This window comes from Coturnix japonica, chromosome 1 (assembly GCF_054131305.1).
Source record: "Coturnix japonica strain WE chromosome 1, WE-NBRP24, whole genome shotgun sequence".
In the NCBI taxonomy this organism is placed as follows: domain Eukaryota; kingdom Metazoa; phylum Chordata; class Aves; order Galliformes; family Phasianidae; genus Coturnix; species Coturnix japonica.
Window position 1 is genome coordinate 56,344,762 of NC_140663.1, and position 27,048 is coordinate 56,371,809.

Here is a 27,048-nt window from a genome sequence, read left to right on the forward strand (position 1 = left end):
CTAAGGCTGCTGTGAGTCCATATTCCCACAAGCGACTGCCAAACCCAGTGTGCTCTGACTGATCACAGTATTTCTTTTTCCTGCAACCAGATGGCTTTGGATGGGCTTTTTCTTCTCCAGCCCTTGGAGTATTCCTGTTAAGAGACACAGATTTTATTGTTCCATTTGCCCAACATTATACAATCGTAGAATCACAGAACAGTTTGGATTAGAAGGAACCATAACCCCATCCAGTTCCAACACCCCTGCTATGGTCAGGGACACCTTCCACTACATTGGGCTGCCCAGGGCCCTATCTAGCCTGGCTTGAAAACCTCCAGGGATGGGGCACCCACAGCCGATGTGTGGAAGTACATCACATCTGTGATATATAAACAATTAATCATGCCTCAGAAATTGGTTTGGTATCCTCAACCATCCTTTACAGTCTCAGCTTTTTTTGATTTGGACTCATCTCCTTGAGAAACTGTGTATATGGAGAAAGAGAGAGTGCTGGTATAAAAGGATGATACATGCTCATCTCTTTCATACACTGTGGAAGAGTGAGATAAAGAAACAGCATCTAAATAACCTGTGGACAGAGTTTGAAGAGTATGTCCTTTCTCTGTCCATTAAAGCTACATCCTCCACAATTTTTCTTTAACAGTTTATAGTAATCTGTTGCACTACTTCTACAAACAGGCTTTGCAATAAACGAGTACCGCTTTTCCTCTGCTTCCACATTCAGTATTCCCACCACTGAGCTGAAGAACAACCTTTCCTTCCAGATGCTTGGATATAATTATTTCCTGAGTGAATAATATAGTATTCTTCCATGTACACACACACACAGTCACACAAACACACACACATATACACAGGTGAACAGTATAATTTACAATCAGAAATGAGCCACACTTATGAATTCAGCACCATGTATGTTTTAATCCGCCTTCTTCCCCTGCCTCAGAGGGATTCTGACGCACTGGTTTAGATGATCTAAGTTCAAGTGATAGAATCAGAAAATAAATTGTTATCATTAAATTAAATAGAGCTTTTGTTTTGCCTTTTACTCCACAGAGGATAAATCCATGTTCAACTCAGAAATAAAGGAGCAGAAGCAAAGTCATGTGCAAATAATGAAAGACACTGAAGAGGGTGGTTCTGGGGACTAGGAAATATGTTTACAGGCACCGTTTGCTGCTGGTAGTCACAATGTCCTTTGTCTTCTGCAAATGTTATTGTGATTAAAAACTGGCTCAGCCAAATGAAGTGAGTCAGACTGTGCTTATTTACAGGGATATTTGGAATGCATATGTTTGCCATAATTTCTGGAGGCTGACAGTTATGAAACCTCTTCCTTTTACAGAGGGCCTTTGCATCTCTTTTTAGCATTCTTTTACTGATCTGCTGAAATATGAAGTTATTTCCTCCGTGAAGAAAGCAGCATTTTCCAGCACATGTGCATATTGTTTATAAGAAACACACAGATGAAATTAGGGCATATCTTTCTGGGATATATATCAGACTTTCTTATTTTTTCTTTTACAGAAAATGACTCAAAGCTATCACAAAACAGAACAAAAAAAAACCTGGAGAGAGTTTGAAGACAAGTTTTTTCCCCGTCTAACATGTATCTATAAAGTGAATTCCACAAGAGGGAGCTAGAAAACAAATAATCTCTCATGAAGCAGGCTGTTAAACCTTTCATAAAACGAAGCGGTGGACATGCTATGTGTGCCCCTTATCAACCAGAAGTGGCTGAGTAGCTGCTGTTGTGAGTCTACTTCTATGATGACTGTTTGTTGTATGGAAACATCAAGTCGTGTTTCAGCGCTTTGTAAAGATTGACAAAGGATTCTGCCCAAGTGTCCTTCTGGTGTCCCTGGGACTGTGCAGCCCTGTAGGCTGTGTAGACCATGGTCAGCACTGTCCTTTCAAAGTCTTCTTTCTTGAGGACTCTTGGATAAGAGGACAGCCTGCTACTCAGCCTGCGGATCTCTGTGATGCTCTTGGGAATAACCTCATTGCAGATGGTGTCAAACTCAGCAGCCTTCCTCAGCGAAGCCAGCTCCTCATCTTTGATGGAGATCCTCTGACCTTTGTCAATGTCAAGCTCAGCTAAAAGAAACTGTCACAAAATCAGAACACAGAAAGCTGTTTATCTTCTGCAAGAGACTCTATGAAGAGTTAACATGAATTAACAACATGTCCTTAGGGTTTTGTTATAGGTAAGATGAAGAAAAACCTCACGTGCCACTGGCTGAAGCTGGAGCAGATCAGAAAATCTATATGTGAATGTCAGACCTCTCTATTACATCACTAGTGAAACAAGAGACCAGCTCTGGGGAAAGGAGAGAGGAAGAGCATAAAGCAGGTAGCCTTCTTTTGTACAAAACAGGCATATGCTGCTGCTGGTATTACATGGGGTTTAGAGACACGAAGGCAGCAACACAACCAGGAAATACAGCAGTGTCTTCCCAGCCCATCTTCCTTGCTTGAACAACCAGTGACAGTTTCTGAAGGTGTAGGATAGCTAGATTTGTCCCATGCCCATTCTTCAGTCAGGCTACTTTCCCTTAGCTAATCATACAACGCTGTTCCAGACTGTGTGTTACAATTGTAGTCTCCACTGCTGGGCAGAAGAGGACATGAATAACTGAAAAGAAACAGTCATGCTCTTGGAGTTACTTTGCAGTGATCGATACTGGTTGTTTTAATTGTTTGAACAATTAATTTGGGACTGAGACTCAGACCAATGAATTAAAATACACTGTGTTGTTAATATATGATTATTCTGGAAGAAAGCTACTTTCAGTGGTAAGCTGTTTGCTCTGGTTTTCCCTGTCCCTGTCTGGGAGCTAGAACCCACACTTCAAGTACTGCAGGCAGCTGCTGTCTGCTTAAGTACTGAAAGAGCTGAGTTCGGTGTATATATGTCTGTTCTCTCCCTTCTGATGAGGTAGTATATAGTCAGCAGTGGGTTTATAGCTGGGATGAGTAAAGGTGGAATGAAGACAGATAATAGATAATTCCATAATGTACAGTAAGCTCAGATTTAGTTAGTACTTGAGGTACCATTTGCTCTCATATACTGAACCTCATAAAGCAGAACCACATCTTCCAGGGAGTTTTGTAGCACTGGATTAAGGAAGGCAGCTGAGGACCTCTTCAACCGTTGAGCAGCTGGGTAAAGCATGGCTGGAAAATAATAATGGGAAAAGAGAAATTCTATAGGGTGCCAAACTTGGGAAAGAAGGACTTTTTCAGTAGTTGATTGAACTAAATCACTGCTCACTACAAAAACACTATAAAGTGTAATTTCTCACTATAAATAAATGGGCTGCATAGACTGTTTTGATTGTAACATGCTGGAGGAAGAGGCCAGCTCTTTGTCTTGCATCCAGTATCCAGCAGAGTCATTTATGATTCAGGCCTGGGACACTGAACCACAGCCTAAAATGTGTGTTCCTCTCCTTGTTCAGCAAGGGGAAACCAATGCTGACCCTACTTACAACCTGTGTTCTTCAGGCCGTACTCCAGCTGTCACACTTAAGATGTTACATTTCTCCTTGTTTCTGCTGTCTAGAAGCTGATCTTTCTGTACTTGATAGCTCCTAGATTACCTCATTTGTCCCCGGTATTTATGTCTGGAAGGAGTGACTCATCCTTCAGAGATGTTTATATCTCTTCATTAAGCCTGGTACCAGCTTGCACAAGACAGCTACATTCAGTGAGGTGAATCCCAATTTATTATGACCTTAATACTACACAGCCTTAAAGCTAGACACAGCCAACAGTCAGATATTTATTCACTTCTTCAAAATACACTATTGAAATAAGAAAGCAAGAATAAATATATCCCCTGAACCCAGCACATCACTGGGAAAAGGACTTTGTAGAATCAATGACCTTGATAGTCAGGAGTATAGAAAATATCTGATGTGGAATTACAGGCCACTTAAAGGCTTTGAGTTACTATATTTACTGGCTAAGTACTATTTAAAGGTATAAATTCCTTTTGGACTTTAGGGGAAAAAATATTCCATTTGGTGTTATATGCATATGATTTGGATGTTGATGTTTAGGGTTTGGTGGATTTAGTTCTAATACCCAGGAAAAGGAAGGGGTGTTCTTTAAAAGCTGTGCTTGCATGACTACTGCTTCATTTTCTCATAAGCTTCTCTTCTAAACCTTCACTGTTTTTCAACAGTAGCTAAATTTGGAAAACAGTTTAAAAAAGGAGAAAAAGTTATTGGAAGACACTATGATCTCCCTCACTGTCTCCCTCCTCTCTTCTCCATCTCAATGTATACATATATATATTTACAAGTAACGTTTAATAGAACATTCAGCTTATTTTAAATTTTTGAGAAGTTTAATTGCATCCTCATTCTACCATATTTTTTTCCATGAAATATTTTTACTAGATCAATTTTGTCTTGTTTTGCCAAAGTCCTCATGATGGATTTTGCACACTGTAGAAAACATGAATATTATTTAAAGATCTCTTTGCTGGACATGCAAAAAATTCTGCAGTATCTGTAATTATTTTGTGGAAAAATTGTCCCTTCTCCCTGACCACACAATTCCTCACATAATTTTCTTCTTTGATTACCGAAGCAGATCACAAATATGCAGTTCTTCCTAAACACTGTAGCCTAAATGTAGTCCTGCTTCCTGGACTGATGCCATCTGTTGACTTTGTTAAAGTTTGACTTGTTAATGATATTTAAGTTCTAGTAATTCCAGGAGAAAGAAACTAGGCCCTAAGAGATTTACTTAATTAGGACCTTTGCTATCTGGCATATGGGAAATTAATTGGATAATACCAGGTATAAAGTAGTTCATGCTTGACCCAGGAGGGAGTATTTGCGACTTGAGTTAGCTGGGGAATGTAGTATAGGCAAAATAGTTTGTGATATTGCAATAAAAAAAAACACAAAACTTCAGCTGGATACTACAAACTGTAAATACATAGGTTGCTCTGAAAGTAATGCCTCCTATTTATTTCCATGGAAACTACAACAGATGGAAAGAGCACAATAACACTGTTTGATGTGGCAAATTTTCAAGTACAAAACACTATTTTTCAACATTGTCACTACCATTAGCTATGTATTTTTGCCAGCCATGAACAAGAGCCTGCATGCTGCACCTGTAAAAATCTGCACCACCCACTGCCTCACTGTGCTCATCCGCTGTTTGGTCTCCATAAACATTTAGCAAGCATCAATGAATGTCAGTGAGTAACATTTTTTCTACATGGAAGAATTCAGTTCCACACGTTTGCTTCATCTGCACTTCCATGTCAGACACCATTTTGTCAGACTGTCCCTCTGCTGCCATTTTTCACATTCCAATAAAATATGATGAAATACTGGTGGAAGGTTCAGCCTCTACTGCCATACCACCAACAGCTGCCGCTGGTGTCATGCACCAACATAATAAAATAGAAGGCATTACTTTCAGAGCAACCCTTGCAAATCCTGCAATGATGGGAGTCAGACAATTTATTGATTCCTCCAGAGCTAGGGGCTTCATATTAAATCTATGAGAATTAAAATTAAAACTTTCTTAAGAAACTGAATGGTGCTCGCACTGTATGTGACTAAAAGCCTGAAAGATCGAATGCATCAAGTAATGGCACAGGTCACAATTTGACCGAAGGTTCTGCTCTGGGAGTGAGCTTGCCTTCCTGTAGTGAGACAGTTCAGATCTAGTCCATTTGACCCTGTGTTTGGAGGACTGTGGGAGAAAGTGATCAAAAGGACAGGCATCACCTAGGGCTGTTCTTAACCTGGCAGTGAATATGCCCTGTATTGGTAGCAACCTCTTCTCTAGCATCCTCCCTACAGCCTTCCTGCTCTTGGAGAAGAGAATTTAGCTATCCAACAGTTTGGCTTTCATAGAATCGTAGAATCATTTGAGTTGGAAGGGACCCTTAGAGGCCATCCGGTTCAACTCTCCTGCAGTGAACAGGGACACACACATATAGATCAGGGTGCTTAGAGCCTGACCTTGAGTGTCCCCAGAGATGGGGCACCCACCGTCTCTCTGAGCAACCTGCTTCAGTGCCTCACCACTCCTGACCCAGACAAACGGGCTACTGACAAGAAGGACTATCCACATTTTTTGCTAGTGTTCTATCATCGCTGTTCATCCCTCTTTCTGAAAGCTCTGCTAAGATATCCTAGAGCTATTTCATCCTTCATTATTGGCAGTTGAGGAATGCAATCGAGTGTTTGTGATGCACTTGAAACTTCAAGTGCTAATTGCCAAGTAATTAAAACTTTTATCACTGGGCAATTAAATTTCTAATTACTAAGCAGCTGGCAGAAATCCAGGCCATAATGATGACGATTCATTTTTGTATCTTTTATATGCTCTTTCAATGGAAATAACCCCAGAATGCAGAGTACCCACACATATGCAGATGGATTACATCCCAGATATTCCATGAGCCATGGAAAATGTGTCTATGGAATCTTGTTTTGGTGCTGTTATGCTTATTATCATCATACTGATCACTTTTGGCTTTCAGGCCAAGTGCAGATTCCTACCAGAGACCTTGGCAGGAAGACTTCCGATTCAGCCCATCACCACCCAAACAGAAATGCTTAACTTAAGAAATCTTCAGGCTACTGAATAATGTATTATTGACTGAACACTGACCTACTTACAGAATCATAAGTAACATCACGGAAGGCAGCTGGGTTTTCCTAACCAACTGTTCCCAGGATAACATGGATTAGGTTAGGAGATTCAAACAGACACAGGCCTGAGCTACTGTGTTGTGAGGAAGGGCTTTGTATGCATATCAGAACCACTCCTCTATAGTGGTCAGATTAGCACTGACTCCCCGATCTCATTATCTTGTTCCCAAAGCATATTAAAATTTGTTACTGCTCTTACAAACTCTACTCAGAAACTCTTTCTGAACTCATTTGTATTTGCCATGGTGATCTGATTTTCCTGCTCCACATTTTATTGTATTCCTTCTCCTTCTCTCTCTTCCCACACAGTAGTTAAATCCTTCTACTGTCTCTCCATGAATTCACAAATTCCTCAGAGACCAAGTGAGCATTTAGAGCCAGTGCTCTCTGACTTTTGTCACACTGATATAAAACACTTATAAGTTTAGCACAAAAACTGAGACAGGGAATGATTTGCAGCAAGTTTCTGCATTTGCTGATTGCAAGTTCCACTTTAAATTCTTCTGCTGACCTTACTTCCACCCTCATCTACTTCCATACCTGAGATAATTTAGGTGAGTTACATCAGTGAATAGCAGATTAGCTACCACCTCTTTCCTTCACCAAAACAGTTACCGTTTCTTAGCCATTTTCTTCTCCCTGTCATAAAAAGATGCAGACCAATGTGCATCATTTTGTGGTGATACAGATGATTCATTTCAGTGACTGTGAATGTCTGAAGAGAACCCTGATCAGTACTGACAGAGAAGGCACAACCCAGAGCTGTAATGAAATGGAGAAACTTCTGGTTCTTTTTAGTTTTATTACAATGTACTGAATGATCTCCAACTGAGTTACAGGTACTTCTGTGCTAACACTGTGTGGTCACATAATAAAAAGCATATCATGTATGAAGATGAGGTGGAACAAAAAGGTTTTGATTAATCTTATTGAAATCATTATATTATTATTATTATTATTATTATTTTGTTTTATTATTATTACTATTATTATTATTATTGTTGAAATCAGTTATATGAGAGCTGCTTTCAAAGTAGTGCCTCTTATTTTATTATACTGGCCCATGATGTCAGATGCTGATGTTGTTGGTATGGCAGCATAGGTTGAATCCTTTCACCGGTTTTCCATTATATTTTTTTTGCCATGTGACAGATGGCGGCAGAAGGACAGTCTGACAAATGGTGTCTGACATGGAAGTGTGAATTACTGAAAGGTGTGGAACTGAATTCCTCTGTGTGGAAAAAATGGCATCCAACAACATTCATTAACACTTGCTGAAGCCAAACAGTGGATGTGAGCATGGTGAGGTCATGGGCGGTGCTTTTCAGCAGCGAATGTGAACGCTGAATATGCACACTTGCTTCCAACCCACCTGCTTGAGCGGCTTCATCCTGTGCCCTGAAGTTTGCTACTGATCTGCTTAGAGCTGATGATCAGCCAACAAGTCTAGTCTTGAAGGTGACTCAAAGTGATCTCAAAAAATAGTTAAAGACTACCCATCTTCTTCCATTCTGTTCACTGCAGGAGTGTAGCCACTCTTGCATGACTGCTAACTCAACTCCACTTCTCCTTAAGCATTAACCAGGTTTCTAAACAACAGCTACAGTAGGGTTTGCCAACTAGTTGGCCTGTTTCTAACTATTTAGCTCACAACAGCTTTGAGATTTCTTTGAGAGGGAGAGTGGGGAGGGACTTCTTATAAGGGCAGGTAATGACAGGAGAAGGGGAAATGTCTTTAAACTGGAAGAGGGTAGATTTAGACTAGATATTAGAAAAAAATTGTTTACTGTGAGAGTGGCAAGACTCTGGAACATGTTGCCTAGAGAGGTTGTGAATGCCACCTTCCTGGAGGCATTCAAGGCTAGGCTGGATGGGGCTTTGAGCAACCTGGTCTAGAGGGCGGTTGGAAATAGATTATCTTGAAGGTCCCTTCCAACTCAAACCATTCTATGATTCTATGATTTGTTTTAATGATACTTTCACATTTCTTAAGAACTGGGCCAGAATTTTCTGGACCTCATTAGCCTTGTGATAAACATTTGTTGTCATCATAGAATGATAGAATCACCTAGTTCCACTGCTTAGTTGTGAGAAATTGCTTGGTAGTACATCCAGCTTGACCCCTCACAGCAAAATTTTCCCAATTTTCCCTTTTTTGCCTAAAGCTTTTGAAGTCATGACTTCCAGTTCTCAATAAAAAGAAGTTAATGCAACCCAAAGCATAATGACAACAATTTATATTTATTTAGATGTGTTCTCTTGGTAAAAGCAGAGAATAAAGGTGATTACTACAAGAGCTTCCCAGTACTGTGACTGTAGTTATGCATGGAAATAAATATGCTGCTTCCTATATTAAATGAAATGAAAATGTAAAACTTTATAGATTATTGCTCATGATTGCACAGTAAATTATGTAAAACATTAAGAAAAAAAAATCAGTTCATTGGCTATTATTTTTTGTTCTGTTTTATGACAAGCTTGGAGAACACACAGTGTTTGAATTATATTCCATTTACAGTCTAAAAAGCACATGATTAGGAAAAAAAAGAATGAATAAATATTCTAATTCCATGAGGGAGATGGAAATTTTCTTGGTGTTATGATATTTTTGTCTAATCTGTGTAGGATGGGACTAAATGGATCTCAGCACACCCAAGGATCCTGCTAGAGAAGATATTTGTTGGTAACAACTGTTGGAGATGGATGGTGGAAGTACTGCTTTGACATTCATCCCTGCATTTTTTCTTGACATAACACTGCAGAAAAGAACAAATGAGTATCAAAGTCTGCATGCCCTTTAGGAAAGCTTTTTGTTTCATGTTTCTCTTTGATAGCCTTGTTTATGAGAGTTTGCAATCAGACCAGAGTATGTTTTATACACAAACAGTTTTAATTTGGGATGAGTTTCTCCATCAGTAGAGTAACAACCGAATATCACAAATTAACTGCCTCAAACTGTGAAATCTGTGCCTTCACTTTCCTGCAGTCATTCAAAGTCACTGATTATTTTGTTGCCCCTAGAAACTACCTGCTCAGGCTGTGGGGCACATCTTGATTCTGGAAGGGTTACTTCCTTCATAGTGGAGTGGTGGCAGCCTGTGAGATCTGTGCAGCAGGCAGCAAAAGTTGTGTTGTAGTCCACAGAACGTAGAGTGTTATTAAGAAATGAGCAGGTCCATGTGTAGTAACTTCAACCATCTTTATTTCTTGTTTGGCCTTGTCCCCAGAAGGATGTATGCAAGATGTTTAAGGTGTCCTATGCCTACGGTCTCTCCTGGGAAAATGAGTTTTAGCTGGCCAGCATTGTGATGGGTGCTCAGGCATGGTTTCTTTACACTTTCAGACATTTTGCTTTTCTGCATCAAAACTGCTGTATTAGAAACAACTGAACAATTTTACAATTTTCAGGAGAAATAAAATGAATGGGAATCTGGAGAAAGAATAAGAAGAACTGAAAGCAGGGAAGCACGTAAAAAAATAATTAAAAAAAAATATATATATATAAAGATAAAATATAAAGACAAGGAAAACCACTGCATTGCTATAGGCCAGCTTCTGAAATCTGTATGTGGAATTGCAGTTACTCACACAAGTAGCTCCCATGACAATAAGTTCTATGCAAAGGCTTGTGCATTCCAGCTTTAATACATTAAAATCTCTATTACTGGGACATGAAATCCCATTGCCCCTCAGGAGAGCACAACAGTGAGATGGAGAAGACATTTTAATTACAAAGCAAGATGAACTTGCACATTTTTAAAAGCAACTACCAAGAGAATTTTTGTCTTTGTACTTTTAGCTCCATATTGCTGGTATATTAGCTCCTAAGAATGCTGGTATATTAGCTCCTAAGAATGCAATTTAAAATGAAAATGATCTCTTCCTTTTTTTTTTTTTTTTTTTTCCCCTTTTTTCTTTTTTTCTTTCTGCCTTCTGGCAAGAAGTGAGAATGGGCATTTATTTCCTCTTTAGTTATAAATTGAACGTTAAAAAGAAAAAGGATCCATCCTGGAAGTCTGACTGTTGTCAGTATAGATATGAAGAGGAGGTCTCCCTATGAAAAACAGCAACAGCCAATACAGTTTTTAGGGAAGAAAAAAGTTTAAAAATCTTAGAATTAATGACAAGTTGCACATAATTTCATTGTTAATGACCTAATCAGTTCTTGCAAAGTTACACTTCATTATTTTATCTTTTTTTTTTTTTTTTTTTAAAAAAAAAAAGGATACCTTTTCTAAATAGGTGTCTTAATTCTATACAGTAGGATCCAACGTACCTTATAATTCTAAATTTCATAACTACCCCGTGATATATTACTTTAAACCATAGGAGACTGGCTCAGACTAGACCAGACTAAATTAGATTATATTATTTTAGCTTGTGTATAGTGAAGTTCCTACATTAAACAAAGGCAGTAGCCTTTCTAGTCACCTGGCACAAGAAGGAAATTTAAAGGGGTATTAAAAAGATCAAATTTAAAGATCTATTTACAGTAATGCATACTACTGGAGAAGGAAATAGTCCATCTGAGCCTGTACTTTGAGAGTAGCAGTATATTTTTTACAGTTAATGTGAATGGTTTGGAATATTTGACTAGCATCAACCAGCTGAAAGGGTCTCAAAATTTATTTCTTTACATGGAATTTCCATTATGCAGCATTTTCATTTGTTCCCAGCCTGGAGAAATGTATGCTGTGCTATTTATTTTTACCTTGGTCATAAAGAGGGGATCCCTGCCTGGAATTATTTATGCTTACAAAATCTTGCAGATGTCCCAAATAAGCTTTTAATACATTGGAGCAAAGCTGCTAAAGCAGAGATGAAGAGAAAAAGATATACACAGAGAAACTGAATTGGAGAAGTGAAATGTTTTGTACTTCATTTTACTGACATAGTTAGGAACTGGAGATAGGCTGTAGTGGACAGTATAATATATGAGTGAAATGCAGCAGTAAAGACAATACTAACCCTGCTGCACTGACATAACAAAGAGACAATATTTTCCCACCTCAGTTAAAGGTGGGAAAAAAAATATTGCTTTGTATTTCCATTCTTACTGTGGGTCCCCCTGTCCTTTCCTTTTTGCATCACAGTGCTTTCCAAAACTTCTCTACAAGTGCCCCTGTGAAATGGGAAAACAGAAAGCAATCTTAAACCATTTAAAATTGTTTCCTTCAAATGAGGTGATATAATGACGAACGAATCTATTTCCAATTCTACCATGAAGAGTGGGAGGGAGGGAAAAGTGCAGCTAGGCGCCAGTTTTACAGGGTCGAGTAGCATCTTTTTGTACTTTCTTTTTCATTCAGGTTCCTTTGGTTTCCAGGCAGGAAAAAGGTGACAGTGTGGCTAGGCTTTTGCTGAGGCTGACCTCAGCCCAGCTCCAGCTGCAAGGAGCAGTCCCGTGTGTCTGCCTCCAGCCATGCTCTCCCTCCTTTCCTTTGGGCTAACTCTGCTTTGTGGAGCCGCACAGTGAGCCAAGCCAGGAATCTGGCAGGTTGTGAATGAATGATGAAAGAAGACCAAAAAATTGTGGTAGCTTTTAGCTCCCTTATTCCCCTTCACAGCTGCTCTGCCAGCAGTGCTCCTCCTTGTGAGCAACTCCCAGTGAAATGTGGTCCAACAGCTGTTAGGACATTTGGTGATGATTCCAGATCTTGAATGATGTAAGGATGGGTGTGAGCCCTGGTTAAGAAAAGCAGAGGACCTATCCTTGATCTAGCCATCAAGTTCATGGGCTCATTTAGAGAATGGCTAGCTCATTTAGTGCAGTTGCTTCTGCCAGAGATGAGGATAGGCTGCAGGACAACAGGCTGTTGACAATTTCCTTCTCTTCTAGGCTTATACTCCCCTTATCTTTTAAGAGAGAAAATTGGACATATCTAAATTTTATTCCAAGCCCAAATGCTGAGAAAGGAATCAAATGTGAAGTCTGAACCACAGATCAAGCAGGGAGCAGGATGTGTTTTTTCACAATCATGAACTGCAGTTCAGTTTCTTCAGGCTGTTGTGGACTAATTTTATAAAATGTCTATTCAGAAAGTAAAATAATAGCTTGGTTATCAGTTAGACAACCAGTATTACACAGATTTAGAAGTTCTTTTTGAGATTTGCCTGCCTTTTCAACCAGGAGAATGCCCGTCCCCTACTACATGCTAATAAGAGAATTAACAGATTTCTGTCTCATGATGCCTTCCAGTTGTCCCAGTCTTTTCTGCACTAATAAAACACAATTCACTGGACCTATTGTAAAGGTCACTGCATGAAAGTCTACGCATGTGGCCAAACTGAAAAATAGATAGGCTTTCTGCCTTTAAATCTATGGCCATATGTTTATCTTCAGAATAAAGAAAATAATGAGATTCTTGCTGCTGTTGATTCGGTTATCCTGCAGTGAATCTTACTGTGGGAACTGCTCCACTGAGATTGTGGAGCTTTTAGCTGAGGTGAAGAGAAACAGTAGAAAAGATGGGGTCATTGAAATTATTCATTTAAGCTATTTGTGAATGCCTTCAACCAGCAAGTAGATTCCAGTGTGTAACTGTCAAACTAGGAACTGCTATTAAACTGTTAACAAAATATTTATTATTCAAATTGTGCATGAACTTCTCACCCATATATAGCTGCATACATGCAAAATGACAAGCTGTTCCTCACACTGACTATAAGTATCACAGCTCAGAACTGAGGACAAATAAACATTAAAATTTTCATCAATTATTCTCCCTCAGATTAGACTGAATCAAAATTTTCTTTCCCCTTCTTTCACATCTCCATCCAAACTCCTCAGTAGGAGGAGAATGCATAAAACTCATTTGTCTGCTTCCTCTACTTTAGGATTTCACCTTTTCTCAACAACAGTGAAAACCCAGCTGTCTTCCCAGCTGTTCATTGAGCTCCAGATGTCAGTGCACCTGCTGATGATTTTCTTAATAACAAGAATATGAGCTGGATAGTAAAAATGTATAAATCAACATTACCAGATAAACAAAAAACAGAGGGATATCGTGTCCTTTTCATAAAGAAGTTAATTATTTCTGAGGATAATGTATTTTCAAAGCATTGTGTGTTTTCTAGCAGTGAAGATAAAGAAGTCTGAGAAAGTAGTTGAGAGCTGAAGATGGAGTCACGTTATGTTTCTGAATGTCTGGGCCCCATTGTGCTGTTTTCTGCATTTCCATAAAAATAATACTAAAAATTAATGGAACTCAAATATAATCATCCACAAAAAAATAACCCCCCAAAAAAAACAAAAAAAAAAAACAACAAAAAAACAAAACATTGGTAGATTTCAATGTGCAGAAGAAATGGTGGGCTAGCAGAATTTCATCAGTCTCTGTATTGTCAGAAACATATCAAAGAAATTTGAAGGATAACTACAAAATGAATTAATTTTATAGCTGCCTCCCTAACTTCACACACACATGAAATTTCCACCTTACAAAGTTGACATTTTTCTACCTTTCTCTGTCATTACACTCTCCTAAAATTTGAATGTTCCTAGATCTTTCAGGTTTCATAATTTGTCTATATAAAGCCAAGACAGATATACAACTAGATTCCTCATTAAATTCAGAAAGCCCTGCCAGGACCCCGAGTACAGCAATCTGCTTAAGGCAGCTGTACACCGAGAACTAGGTCCTCAAATGACCTGAGCTATAACCACTAGCCCTGTGATGCTGTGCTGTAGACAGCCAGGTCACAAAGAGCCCTGTGCTGTGAAAGGTGTGTTTAGGATCAATGTGAAGAGAAAGTTTTTAGGATGGAATAACTGCTCCAATAGAGCCACTGATGTAATCTCTCTAGACTTTGGTAAGACCTTTTACATGATCTCCCATGACATTCTTCTCTCCAAATTTGAAATATATGGACCTGATGGATAGGATGTTGTTTCTTCCAAAGACCTAAAAGGTACCAAACACTGGGAGCATCTCCTGAAACTGGTGAAAATTCAAAACTCTACAGCTTTTGCTATTCCATTTCCTGTCAGCTACAGAGGTCGTCATTCAATGGTGCCCAGGCAAGAAGACCCTGCCAGTTTGTCTCAGATATTTGTTTCAGAGCTTTTCTTCCTATCCATATAGTCTGTTCTAGAGTCTTTTAAGTTGAACTTGTAAAATGGAATTTTGCTTCCAGGAAAATAGTCTAAGTAAGTTTTAAGGAAAAACAGCTTGACTGGGGGGCAGGAAAAGAAGATGTGACTGGACTGTAGAAAATCAATGCAGAGAAGTTATTGTGATACTTAGATTGTGAATATCAACATGCTTTTACCCAGATCTGGGCTTTCTTCTCACTAATTTGAAATCTTTGAAGATTTCATAATGGACTGTGCTTGCTTAGAATAGCTTTTACCAATAGGTATACACTTAGTGGACTGGCATTTTTAGATGATTCTGACCCTGTTGTCTTGTGACTAAAGAAACACTCTTTGCAAAAATCAAACATCATGTGATAATTCTGCATGACACTTCTTCCTCAGCTTAGTGGTAATGAAGGGAAGCTGAGAGAGATCATCAGGATCTGAGTATGTGATTGATATCCATTTTATTCTATCGTAACGTAACATAATGACCGTGTTATTATTGATCTGGATTGTAGGTGAGAGGCAACCATTGTTTGAGGAACTGGAACACACATTACACATAAAGCAAACTAATCATATGTTAGGTTGACATTTAGCATGACTGCCAAATGAGGTAGGGATAGCCTGGGCCCATATGTTTCTTTCTATATGGGAACCCCTGTACTCTTTAAATTGTTTTGACCCCTGAGAACTGCATAGATATTAAGGAAGAAGAGTGCAAATAGTGGGGTAAGCACCTCATACACACTGTGTCTGATCAAGCAGCCATGACCCATTGCATTGGTCTTCAGATAATGCTCCTGTTTGTTGTGAAAGGGGCATTCAGAAGGTGATTTATAACTTCATGTAGATAATACATGCTTTATTTGGTAAACAAAAATAAATGAATTAAATTTTGGAAAAAGATAAATGAAATGAAATGCAATTAAATAGCTGATCTCAGCTGAATTGTAGCTAGAAGGTCAGTACTCTTCCACTTCAATGGGAAAGCATTTTGGGGGTACTGATGTCCAGCCCTGGGTTCAGCAGCATTCATACACAGAAGTGCTGGGGGAGACACATTTGTTCCTTTGATGTTTATTGCCTTGTTTGTCAACAGGAATGCAATCAGAAATGAAATGAAAACCACAGGACATTATGTCTGTTGTAAAGAGACAGATGGATGTGATGATCTTTAATTTGGATCAAAAAATAGAAAGGAGGGATGAGTATGGAGCATTTAACACACGTGATGAATTGCTTATGTTTACCCCACTGACAAATTTGTGCAAGTAGAAACTGAGCTCTGCTTTGATAGTGATGTTTTGATTGAGAGTCCCTGTATGCTCCCACATATTTGTATTGGACTTCACCTCTGTTGGGCCATGCTGGACATGAGCAGCGTGCACAGGGATTAGGGCTGACATGACAGGACCAATGGTTCTCTGCATTAGTCATTCACTGTTTGAAGGGCATCCAGAAATTCTCAGTAGACATCAAGCAGCCCACTCCATAAATACTATTTCTATCTAGAAAAGGAGTGTCTTTCTAGGGAAATCTAGGGTATCCTTAAAGGTTAACAATTTACAAAATAGGTAGGGCTTCTTCATAACCTGGAGCCCAAAAAGTTTCTTTACTGTGAATATGAGAAATACAACACTATGACAAGACAAGCTTCAAGTCCATGTGACAGTCAGATTGCGTCTGCCTTGTTTTTCTCAGTTGCACTGATAAATAACTGAATCTTCCTCTCAGCTTCCTGTGTTCCTGGAAGATTCCCTCCATCCACCACATGTAGTGTTGTGCAGACCTCAGCCAAGCAGCTGCTATCTTCTTTTTGTGCATCAGGGCTTGATTTTACAGAGAACAGTAAGAGACAAGGACCTCATGAAGAAAAGAAGGAGATTTAGACAACTTAGGTAAGAACCTCATGCTTGAGGCAGAAGGCAGGTTTGGGTCTATGCTTGTTGGCTGGCACTGCCCGTCATGACTTGAGCTTAAATGGAATTGATTGTATGTGATTCCCATTATGGGGAACACAAATGATGAAAAACTCATGGTTGCTTTTCTAACTCCATATATTTGTGAGAAGCCATCTGAGTTTTGGATTTACTAACTCCAAGACAAGCTAATTCTGTCCCAGCAAAAACTCTGGTTGAATAAAGCATCAAAACAATCTGCATATACGTTTTTGTCATTAGAATTATCTGCCAAATTGGCATGGCAATCCAGAAAACCAGAAGTTGCTGTTACTTTGAAAAATGAATGCTTTCACTTAAAACATGCTGTACTATATTTGGATGTCTACAAGTAGTGTTTAACTGGAAAAGGAGTTTGTTTGGTGCCAAGCTATGAACAATAGCAATAAATGAAAATGAAGCATGCATTAAACATCTTTTATTTTAGATGTTTTAAGTCAAAACAGTTCTCCCAGACAGAGAATCTGCATTTAATAAACAAATTCAATAAAAGATAACTTTATGCCTCTTAAGAGAGAGGCACAAACAAAAACATAAAGTCATGGCTGTGAGCATTATGGAAACCAGGGAGGAAAATGAGGGCTTGCAGAACTTGATCCATTCCTCAAGGGACTGACAGAGGGAAAACAGGGACAACTGTGTTACTGCTGCTGTGACTGATGTTAATAGCAGAAGACAATTGGTCATACTGGGGAATGCTGCAGTCCCATAACCTAGTAAAGAACATGCTTTTTTCAACTTCCATGTGAAAAACAGGCTGTTTCTTGGACAGCGTAAAGAGTTCCTTTCATACCTATAGAATTTTAAAAGCTCAAAGAGAGGTGTTAGGACCCTGGCAATTTTCTAATTCAGCAGTAGTAACTTTTTAGTTACTTTAGTAGTTACTTTACCATGACCAGTGGTGAATTGCCCAGATGGCTGTATCTCAACATCCTGGAGCACTGGGAGGCTGGTGGGGACCAGAAACAAATGTGTCCCTGAGGAAGAGGCTGAGGCTGGCAGTGCCAGACCCAGAAGAATGCAGCCATCCCATGAGCCTGAGCATCACACAGATAAGATGAAGACCAGCTGTGACAGATGGATATCTTCTGAAGAGCAGGTTCAAATGGGGATGCATACCATTCTGACAAGGGGGTGAATGTTACCCTAATCTTAAGCATATGTATGCTTCAGTCTTTCCTATCCATATTCATCACATTTTTTCTGTCCCTCCAAATTCCCTCTCTCTTCCTTTTTTCTTCTCATTCATATTAACACCTTTCATTTGCCACCTTTGCTATCAGCCACACCATTTCCTCCCCAGATAACCTCTGAGCTTTGAAGACCTTATTTATCCCTTTCTGAGCAACTCTTTTTCAGCTGCCCACCTGGCTCCTTCTGAGAAGAGAGAGCCTCATGAATTTGGAGCCCGGATCCTGGCTGGTGACCTGTTTCCCTGTGGCCAGGGAGGAATTTCCAGAGGACGAGCGGTATGTGTGCTGATCTCAGGGGAACTGGGGAACTGCCAAGCCAAACCAGCAAGCTAAGCCAGGAAAGGAATGTTTGTGGAAACTGGGAATAGTGGAGCTTATTTAACTTTGCTCTCTTCCTCCTTTGATTTTTTATTTTTATTTTTTAGCCTTGAGCCCAGCACAAAATCCTCTATGACACAAGCACAGCAGCAGTAAGGTGAGAGATACAGGCTATGGCTGCAGCCCACAGCACCTTGGGGATACAGGGAGAGCTGCTGCCAAAGGATAAGGCACTGAGTAGGAAAGAAGCCCTGTGACTTAGGTTGTAGACTCAGGCTAGTTTAGTATTTCTTGTGGAGCAAGAATGCGGGGGATGTACCATAAAGCTGCCAAAGCAACAGCCAAGTAAAACAGAATTTGGGGTTAATGAGGGACACAGGGAAAACAGAGGCATGTAGGATCCCTTCTACTTTTTTTTTTTTTTCAGTGGAAGTAAAAACCCCATAGATGACTGTCCCTTTGTGAAATTTTGTCTCTATATCTGCCTGCAACTTTTACCTGTAGTTCATCCTATTTGCCTTCCCCCTTCCCCCCCCCCCAATTTTTAATACCTTGACACATCTCCTTATCTACTTTGTACCATCAGCTTTCCATGTAGCTGACCAGCATGAACTTCACCTACACAAGTGCCACTCTGTTGAAAAACACTGTAACCAACAAATAACGCTTGGGGGCTGGAATATTTTCATACTCACTGCAATTACAGGAAATTAAGTTGTAGAGAACAATCAAGATCATAGGCTTCTTCAAGACAGTGGCAAAACTCCCACTGACATCAGTGCTGATAATTCGCACACATTGGTGCTTTTAAAGCAAGTTACAGACAGGTTTACACACAGCAGACCAAGATTCATACAACTCCCTGCACCTGGGGTCCACGCATTCCACTAGGTTCTCTGCATCCCAAAGGCTCCCTTCAGTGGGATGCAGAGGAAGAATACATGGTTTTGCAGAGCTCAGTGTTGGTCTCCAGGATCTCAGCCCAGCATCTGAGTCTTGCCCTGCCGTGAACCCGAGCACTGGCATTGCATGCAGAGTTAATTGTTCCACTGTTCTGCATTTTACCTCAGTGATTTACATCTTGCCAGGCACAATCTGAGTAATCAGAGCCTCTGCAGCCTGATGATGTTCATTAAGACCTGCTGACTTTCCCTTCAATGACACTGTACTATTCAGTGCTTCTGACAAGATTTCATTTGGCTTGAGAAGTCATTACCCTCCTGCTAAATCTGGCATGATTTACTCCAAGAAAACAAGCAAAACACTTTGTGCTTCACAAAGAGGGGAGAAAAAAAAATCACCGGTGATGCCAGCATACCAGACTACATGCACACAGTCATCCTGAAGAGATCTGAGACAAATTATTCAATTACTTTTCACCTCATAAAGAAAAGAAATGTTAATATTTCCCCTCCTTAACTACACTGAAAGTTCTTTGGAGAAGGAAAGACTTTTTTTCTATGCATGTTCACACAGTGTCAGATACAAGCGGGATCTTGGGCCACCGAATTGGAGTAAAAGATAAACAGGAAGGGACTCGGAGAGCTCTGCAGTCTTTGGAAGTGTACGTGAGTTATATCATTTATGACATAACATCTTCACCTGTGGACGGGAACAGTGCATTCAGAACAGCTTGGTAAAGAAGAGTTACTACAGTCTGAAAATGTAAGGAGGAATTTTGATGGCAGGAGCTGCTTCTGAGCTAGAGTTTGGCTAGGAGATAAGGACCCATGTGCAAACTGATCCAGATCCCATGGCAGTTCTACGTCTGGGACTGAGACAAACACATGGAAGTCTGTGTAGGCATGCCAGAATTCTAAAAAGAATCACCAAATTAGTAGCAAAGTGCCTTCCTGGCTCATCAGTCCTTGTACTGGGATGGAAATGAGATTGTTGGGAAGATTCTACTGGTCCACTTTCAGCTTGTGCATCTCCCTTAGTCTAGCACATACTGAAGAAGAAACTGTTGTACCTTACCTGTTTTCCTTGTGTTCTAAAGTACCAGATGTATCCTTGTGCTCTAAAGTGACGCAGATGTCATTAAAATTGTCTTTCAGCTTTTGATTCTGTCAAGCTATTTATGACACTATAACCTGTAAGTTTTACCCAACTTTTGACTGCTTCCTGTGGCAACTGGAGCCACAGAATCATTTAGATCCTTCCTTTTTAGCAGCATGACTACTTTATAGAGTACAAAATCTGTGATCTAAACTGAAATGTGAAAAATTCTATAATCTGTCCTCCCTCTGATCTCATCCCAGTTTAGCACAATTGCCCTACAATAGGGCAATTGTCATTTACGAAGCATCTTTTTTTATGTCTTTCAGTTTCAGGTATCCATTGTGAATTCTGATTCATGGGTCATCTTCTTACAGGTTAAATTAATTAAGTCTACTCTATAGAAGCACCTGGGGAATCAGGATGTGCTAAAAAGGATTTTGATTACAGTTATAGCCCTGCTCTGTTGGAAATTTTTCCTATTCAGGTGAAATTCATTCAGGGACTATTATAGTTTAGATCTATTTTCAACACCAAGCAACTTTTACAGATATGAGGAATTAATCCCTTTTCAGCACCTTCCTCAATTGTCTTCCCACTGAAGAGATGTCTGAACCAGACTCAGTATGGTCCTATCAGTGTGGCACTAGGTCCAACCAGGTGAAACCCTGTTGAGAGGCAGAGCTCATTCCCATGGGCACATGCCATGCTTGTGATTGTCACCTTGCCAGGAATCCAGCTAAGCATTGCTCCTGGTCTATGATCTCTGCTCCCCAATACTCTGTGCAGAGCAGATGTCCTTCTTTATTCATTAATGTTCAACTTTTTTTTTTCCCTGATTCAAAACATGATTTTGTGTTTGTGTACTGCTTACATCTAAAAGGGCGAGAAACATTCCTCTAATGCCTCCTTCCTAATGTTTTTTAAAGATCTATTATTTGGATCTATGATATATGTAGATTTATACTCATCTCTTGTACAACTCTTTGCAAGGGAATTGGGGAAATAAAATTAGATACAAAAACTCCCTTCTTCAAGTCACCCATTTGTAATGCTAATTCCTCTGAATTTCAGTCCCAGACTGCCATTCAAGCAGTGTCATCATCTTTTTGCAGATACAATGGCAATATTTAGTGCATTTGCATCAGGCAGATGAACCTCTAAACCAGAACACTACAGCCTACAAACATGCATTCTCAGGAACTGTTACAGGCTTGTGAAACAGACTCAGGGTAGGTGGGAATAACCTCCATAGCAGATTGATCAGGCTAATTGATGTCAGTGTAATAGATCCAACGAGCAGGGAAGGTGGGACATCTGAGGCAATTCTTCAAGTGACCATGTGGGAGCCAGAGATAAGGGAAATATTTTTCTCCATGAGAAGGAACATACTTTACACAGCCAGGCATGGAAAGATTTGGCTCTGTTCCATAATATTTCATATCTTTCATAGTTTTATGCACAGTGCATGTTTTACGATTTGGATAAAAATAACTTTATGAAAATCAAAGTGATTAAATGTTGCATTTTTAAAAGATTTTGTATGCAGTCCAGATTGTGTAATTTGCCTTTTTTTCTTGAGCCAAACCTTTGGAGACTTTAAAATAAGCCAAAGCCATGACCTGGCATACTTGAGGACTTCTGAGTGTGTATGTGAGTACGTGTTTGACCATTTATGTCATAATTACATGCTGTGTTAAAGTCATGTTCCTTTTCCTCACACCAACCAGGGTAGCACAGTTGGACTAGTATTACTTTCAATGGTGGAATCCCAGAGATTGTTTGAAAAGGGAGTGCCTGGCTGTAACTGTGCAATATGAGTTGGAGGAAAGAGAGACAAATATGGATAAATGTGTGCAGATCAAAGAATCATTTGATTTGGAAGGATCTGTAATGGCCATATTATCCAACTCCCCTTCAATATACAGGGACATCTACAGCTAGATCAGGTTGCTCAGAGCCTGACTTTGAGTGTCTCCATGAATGGAACATCCACCACACTCTGGGCAACCGGTTCCAGATGTTCCAGGTGATCCTATTCCACAGATGCTGTGCATACCCTAAATACAAGGTACTCATCTTTTATATATTTGGCAAAATTGTCATCAACCTACCTGGTATGATATGTATGATCACACAATATAGAAAAGTTTAAATTCTACTTCCTGATAAAAGGACTGGATGGTTCTCTGGAAGCAGTTAGTTAGTCGTCTACATAGTCCTCCTTCTCTAGGCACTGGACAGCTGCCAGTCTGTTGCAGCTAAGCCTATCAGCAGAAGCAGTCTGCGAGAGTTTCTCATGCAGCAGCTGCTTCATCAAACTCAAAAACTCAGTTACCACCACACTAGAGAAAAAAATAAAGCAAACCACCATCGTTCAGAAATCAGACTATGGACCTTCTCTTCTTCCAAGTAATTGCTTCTGCTGAGAGCCTATCAGGAGATCAATTTACTCCTCCCATGGTCTGGAAAAACTTTTTTCCTTTTTAATAATGCATGAGGACCAGGTAAATCTGGATATGGCTGTAATAATGCTGATATCCTGAAAGGCACAGCACAACCATTGCCAAAAGCATGAAGCCTCATCGATGTCATTATAGTTAGTATACCCTTTTGTCATTGACAATTTTCATGTCTTCCAATTGTTTGTTGTCCAGTATTTCCTACTTCATCCTCAGTGAGAGGCAATTACCACTACTGCTGTTTCTCACTGTCCAAGAAGCCACAACCACAAGGAATAGCATTACATCTTCTCTCCCTAAGCAACCAGAGAACTGGTGTGCCATTGTCTGTGCGCCATTTAAACTGGGAAGCCCTTAAAGAAAATATTGCCAGCTGAGATGAAATGTACTAACAAGACTTGCCTTAGGGTTTCTCCTCAGGGAATAGGCAGTTCTTGTAATGTAGCCTTGAAACTCATTTCTGCTCATTAGTGTACTAGTAGTTGTCAGAGCAGTGCAAGAAAAGCAACTGGATGACAAGAAGCGATATTGGCTCAGATTACCATAGTTATGTATGCTATTTTTATTTTTCTCTATTTTTATTTTTCTTTTTTTCCACCTACAGTTCATACATTTATTAGTTTTCTTTCTGAAATTAATAACATGTCACCTCTACCATCCTATAGGAAATTCACTTTACTAGAGGCCTAACATTATGTTTTGTCCCTAGACGTGTACTTCACAAATGCAAGAGGCTAATACCATACAGCAAAGGCTACAGAAGACTTGAGGAAAGCTGAGCTGATGATTCCAATCATTCTGTCACCACTTCAAATCATAAAATCGCAGAATAGCCTGAGTTGGAAGGGACCCAACAAGGATCAGTGAGTCCAACTCCTGGCAACGCAAAGCACCACCCAAAATCCAAACCCTGTGTCTTAGAGTGGTATTCCAATGCCCATTGACCTCTGGCACTCAGGGCTGTGCCCACAACCCTGTGCATCCCATTCCATGCCCACCACCCTCTGGTGCAGCCCCTGTCCCTGACCCCCAGCTGCCCCTCCCCTGGCACAGCTCCATGCAGTTCCCTCAGGCCCTGTCACTGTCACACAGAGCAGAGCTCAGCGCCACCACTCTGCTCCCTGTCAAGAGCTGCAGCCCCCATCAGCCTCAGCTCCCCTGCTCTGGGCTGAGCAAAACCAGGAAACTCAGCTGCTCCTTACATACCTTGCCCTCCTTCTTCATCTTCATAGACCTCCTTTAGATCTCCTTTGGATGTTCTCTGACAGTTTTATGACCTTTCCATATTGTGGTGCATTAATTGCTCCCTGTGCTCAAGGTGAGGTTGCACTAATGCATTATAGTGCAAGATACCTTTAGGATTCTGAACACATCAGTCCTTGTGAGTGAGATTTGCCTGTAGCTTCTGGAATACTGTCCACAGGTGGGTCAAAACAGACTGGGTAGAGTATGTCATTTTTTATTATTACTTTTTTTTTTATTATTATTATTATTTATTTTTTTTTTTACAAAAGGATGAGGAAGTGGGGAAAAAAAGAAAGGAGAAAAGCAATAAAAATATTTTCCTATTTTTCTGTCATATTGTTTTAATTTTTTGCCATTCACTTCTGCTAATAAAAGCAAGGAAAGGTGGCAGACTGTAGATTCCACTCACTGGTCAATTGAAACATATTTATCTTTCCTCACGTTTGCTGGTTTTTTTCAGCAAAGAATAAATACTTTTTTACAGAGCTGGGCATTGAAGATACCTCAAAAATAAAAGGTATAAACTAGATTTTGTTTTATCCAGTTTACAGTGTTCATTTATTTGGGGAAAAGCAAACAAACAAACAAAACAAAACAACCTATCAACTGTAGCTAATTAAATCAGGGCCCATTGTCCTACTGGTTGGTAAACAGCCTGGACTACTGGTCAAGATGAAGCTAATATGCAGATTTGTATTTCATTTCCATCAGACCAGATTCTGATCTGTCTGCTTTTCTACTGCAGAACACAGACTAGCAGTTGGATAAGATTTAAGTAACTGGGATTAATCCAGGCACTTGTGGAAGGAAAGAAGAGTAATAAATGCACAGAAGGGTGTGTCATTCCTCAGTACTCAGTCAGATTTCCTCTGACGTTTATGAGTAATTTACAACTTTGGAAGGTTCTTTCACCCTGTAAATATTGCAGAATAGGATAGGACTGATTGGGCTGACAGATATTTTGAGTGGGGGTGCTCTGAAGTGGCTATTATTGAAAGAATCAAACGTTTAAAACAAAGGTTTAAAGCAAAATCCCAGCAGTTGTGGAGAATTAGTCTGGCTTCCTCCTCAGCAGATCACTAATATTTGCTAGAAAGGAACTCCCTGTTGCAATGGGGACTGGATTTCCTCTTCCCTCCAAAGTCTCTAAAATCAAGCTGTAGAGCCTCCAGCTTAAAAATAATCTGCTTTCACAAAAGGAAGCATAGAGTTCTGATACTTTCCTTTAAATGTTCTGGTGATAATAATTAGACTTTTGTAGTTGTGTGGCTATGTTTTTGCTTTTTAATTAAAGTAAGAGAGTTAGCAAACACAAAGAACAACCTTAAGTTGCATATTGACTATTTCATGGCAGTGGACCCCTCCCCATGTATTTATTCCTTCATAGAAAAGATGTCCTATTTTTTCCAAAATGTAGGATAAGTATATATGTATAGATTTGTTTCAAATATTCAGATTTAGTTCTAAATTCCTCACTTTTTCATGTGTCCTCAGTGGAAAGGTAAATACAAATCAAAGAATTACATGAGAATCAAAGTATTACATGAAAGCAATCGGTGCTGTTACTTCTATTAAACAGTCAAGGAGGTGAAATGCACAAAAATATAATTACTCATCCCACATCATCCAACAGGCTAATGGAAAAACTGCAGGAAGAGCCTGTCACTGAGTCAAAAGTCAGTGGCCTATTAGAAGGTCCCCACTAGCTATAAGGAAGAATTAAATGTTGATACAGAGTGAGCAGAATTGTATCTCATCATTATCTCACTCAGAATCTGCCTCTCGTACAAAATTCAAACTAAATCCAAATAACAGATTGAAAAGGAATTAGCATTAATGAGGAAGCATGGAAGATCAGAACTATGGAGTGAAAGAGGCACCTGGATGGTTTTTTGTTGGTTTATTTATTTGCTTTTTTGTTTTTAACAGAATCCAGTTCCTTTAAGAGTCTGTACCTTTCTATATCAGATTAACATATGTCTTTTGGGAGATGTTTACTTTCTCCACTTCCAGCAGCTTTACCAAGTAGCTACAGGACTCATGACAAATATCAGAGGAAAGAATTTTAAAAACAAAAAGGAAACCAAACAAACCAAAACAAACCAAAACCAAAACAAACCCACAATCATCACTAGCTGTCAAAGAAGTGCTATGCAATCTGATATTCCCAAACAGTTTCATAAATCACTATTCACACACATGAATACAAACATATCATGACTAACTATAGTATTGGCCACTGAAAACTGGTAACACCCTAGCTAGCTTTCTCTGAGTTGTGCATGCTAATCTATCAAGGTAACGTCATAGGCATTTCTAGGCACCTTGCACAAACTATGCTTTGTTGTGTTTCCTATTAGCAGGTGTCTGCTTGATGGGGTAGAGAACTATCCCACCTGTGGCTGCAGAGGCTTTTGCTTTGAGGCTTCATGACCTATAATTCCCATTAATTCAAGAGAAGAAGGAGAAAGAGAAAGGAGAAAGTGAGAAAAGAGCACAGTTCTTTTCTTTTTCACAGATACTTCCTGTATATGTTTGTATTATAGCAGAATATATATATATATATATATATATATATATCATTTTACCTTTCTGCACTTATGCAGGTGCATTTTTCTATTTCTCTGTGCATCTATTTAAGTGACCCATTTGATGAAGAAAAAAATCCAGATCTGGGAGGGTTGAATTATACATTCATATATAATGCAAAATAACTTCAAGTTTTCTCTTAAATAATTTTTCATGCTTAAATCTTACCTCTACTCCATTTGTAGTTTACAGTGGCATGAGCACTATAATAGAACAGCAGCAGCAGCAAAGTCTTCCAAAGCATCCTTTTCTTTGAAATATGTATGTATAGCTATATATTAGTTTCTTTCTTTCCTACCTCCCTTCTCTTCAGGAATAAATAAATGGCTTTTCCTCCCGCCCCCCTGCCCCCTTCCCCTTGGAGGAGAACCTGTCTGATCTTCTGAGTGCAGCTGAATTCAGTGTGCAGCTTCTCTCCCAACCCAAGTCTCCTCGGGATCAGGAAACTTACTTTTACAGACAGACTTTGTTTTTATTCACATCTGGAATGACTCATGGTGCATGTGA

General features: G+C 39.5%; 1 protein-coding gene across 1 annotated transcript; it reads right to left on the reverse strand.

Moving 5' to 3' along the window:
* On the reverse strand, nt 1-27,048 carry FAM180A (family with sequence similarity 180 member A). Its single transcript, XM_015866461.3, has 3 exons — nt 26,710-27,048; nt 3,080-3,180; nt 1-2,110 (listed from the first exon to the last, which is right to left on the reverse strand). Exons 1-3 carry the CDS (start codon nt 26,783-26,785, stop codon nt 1,769-1,771), a joined length of 519 nt encoding a protein of 172 aa, XP_015721947.1. The 5' UTR covers nt 26,786-27,048; the 3' UTR covers nt 1-1,768.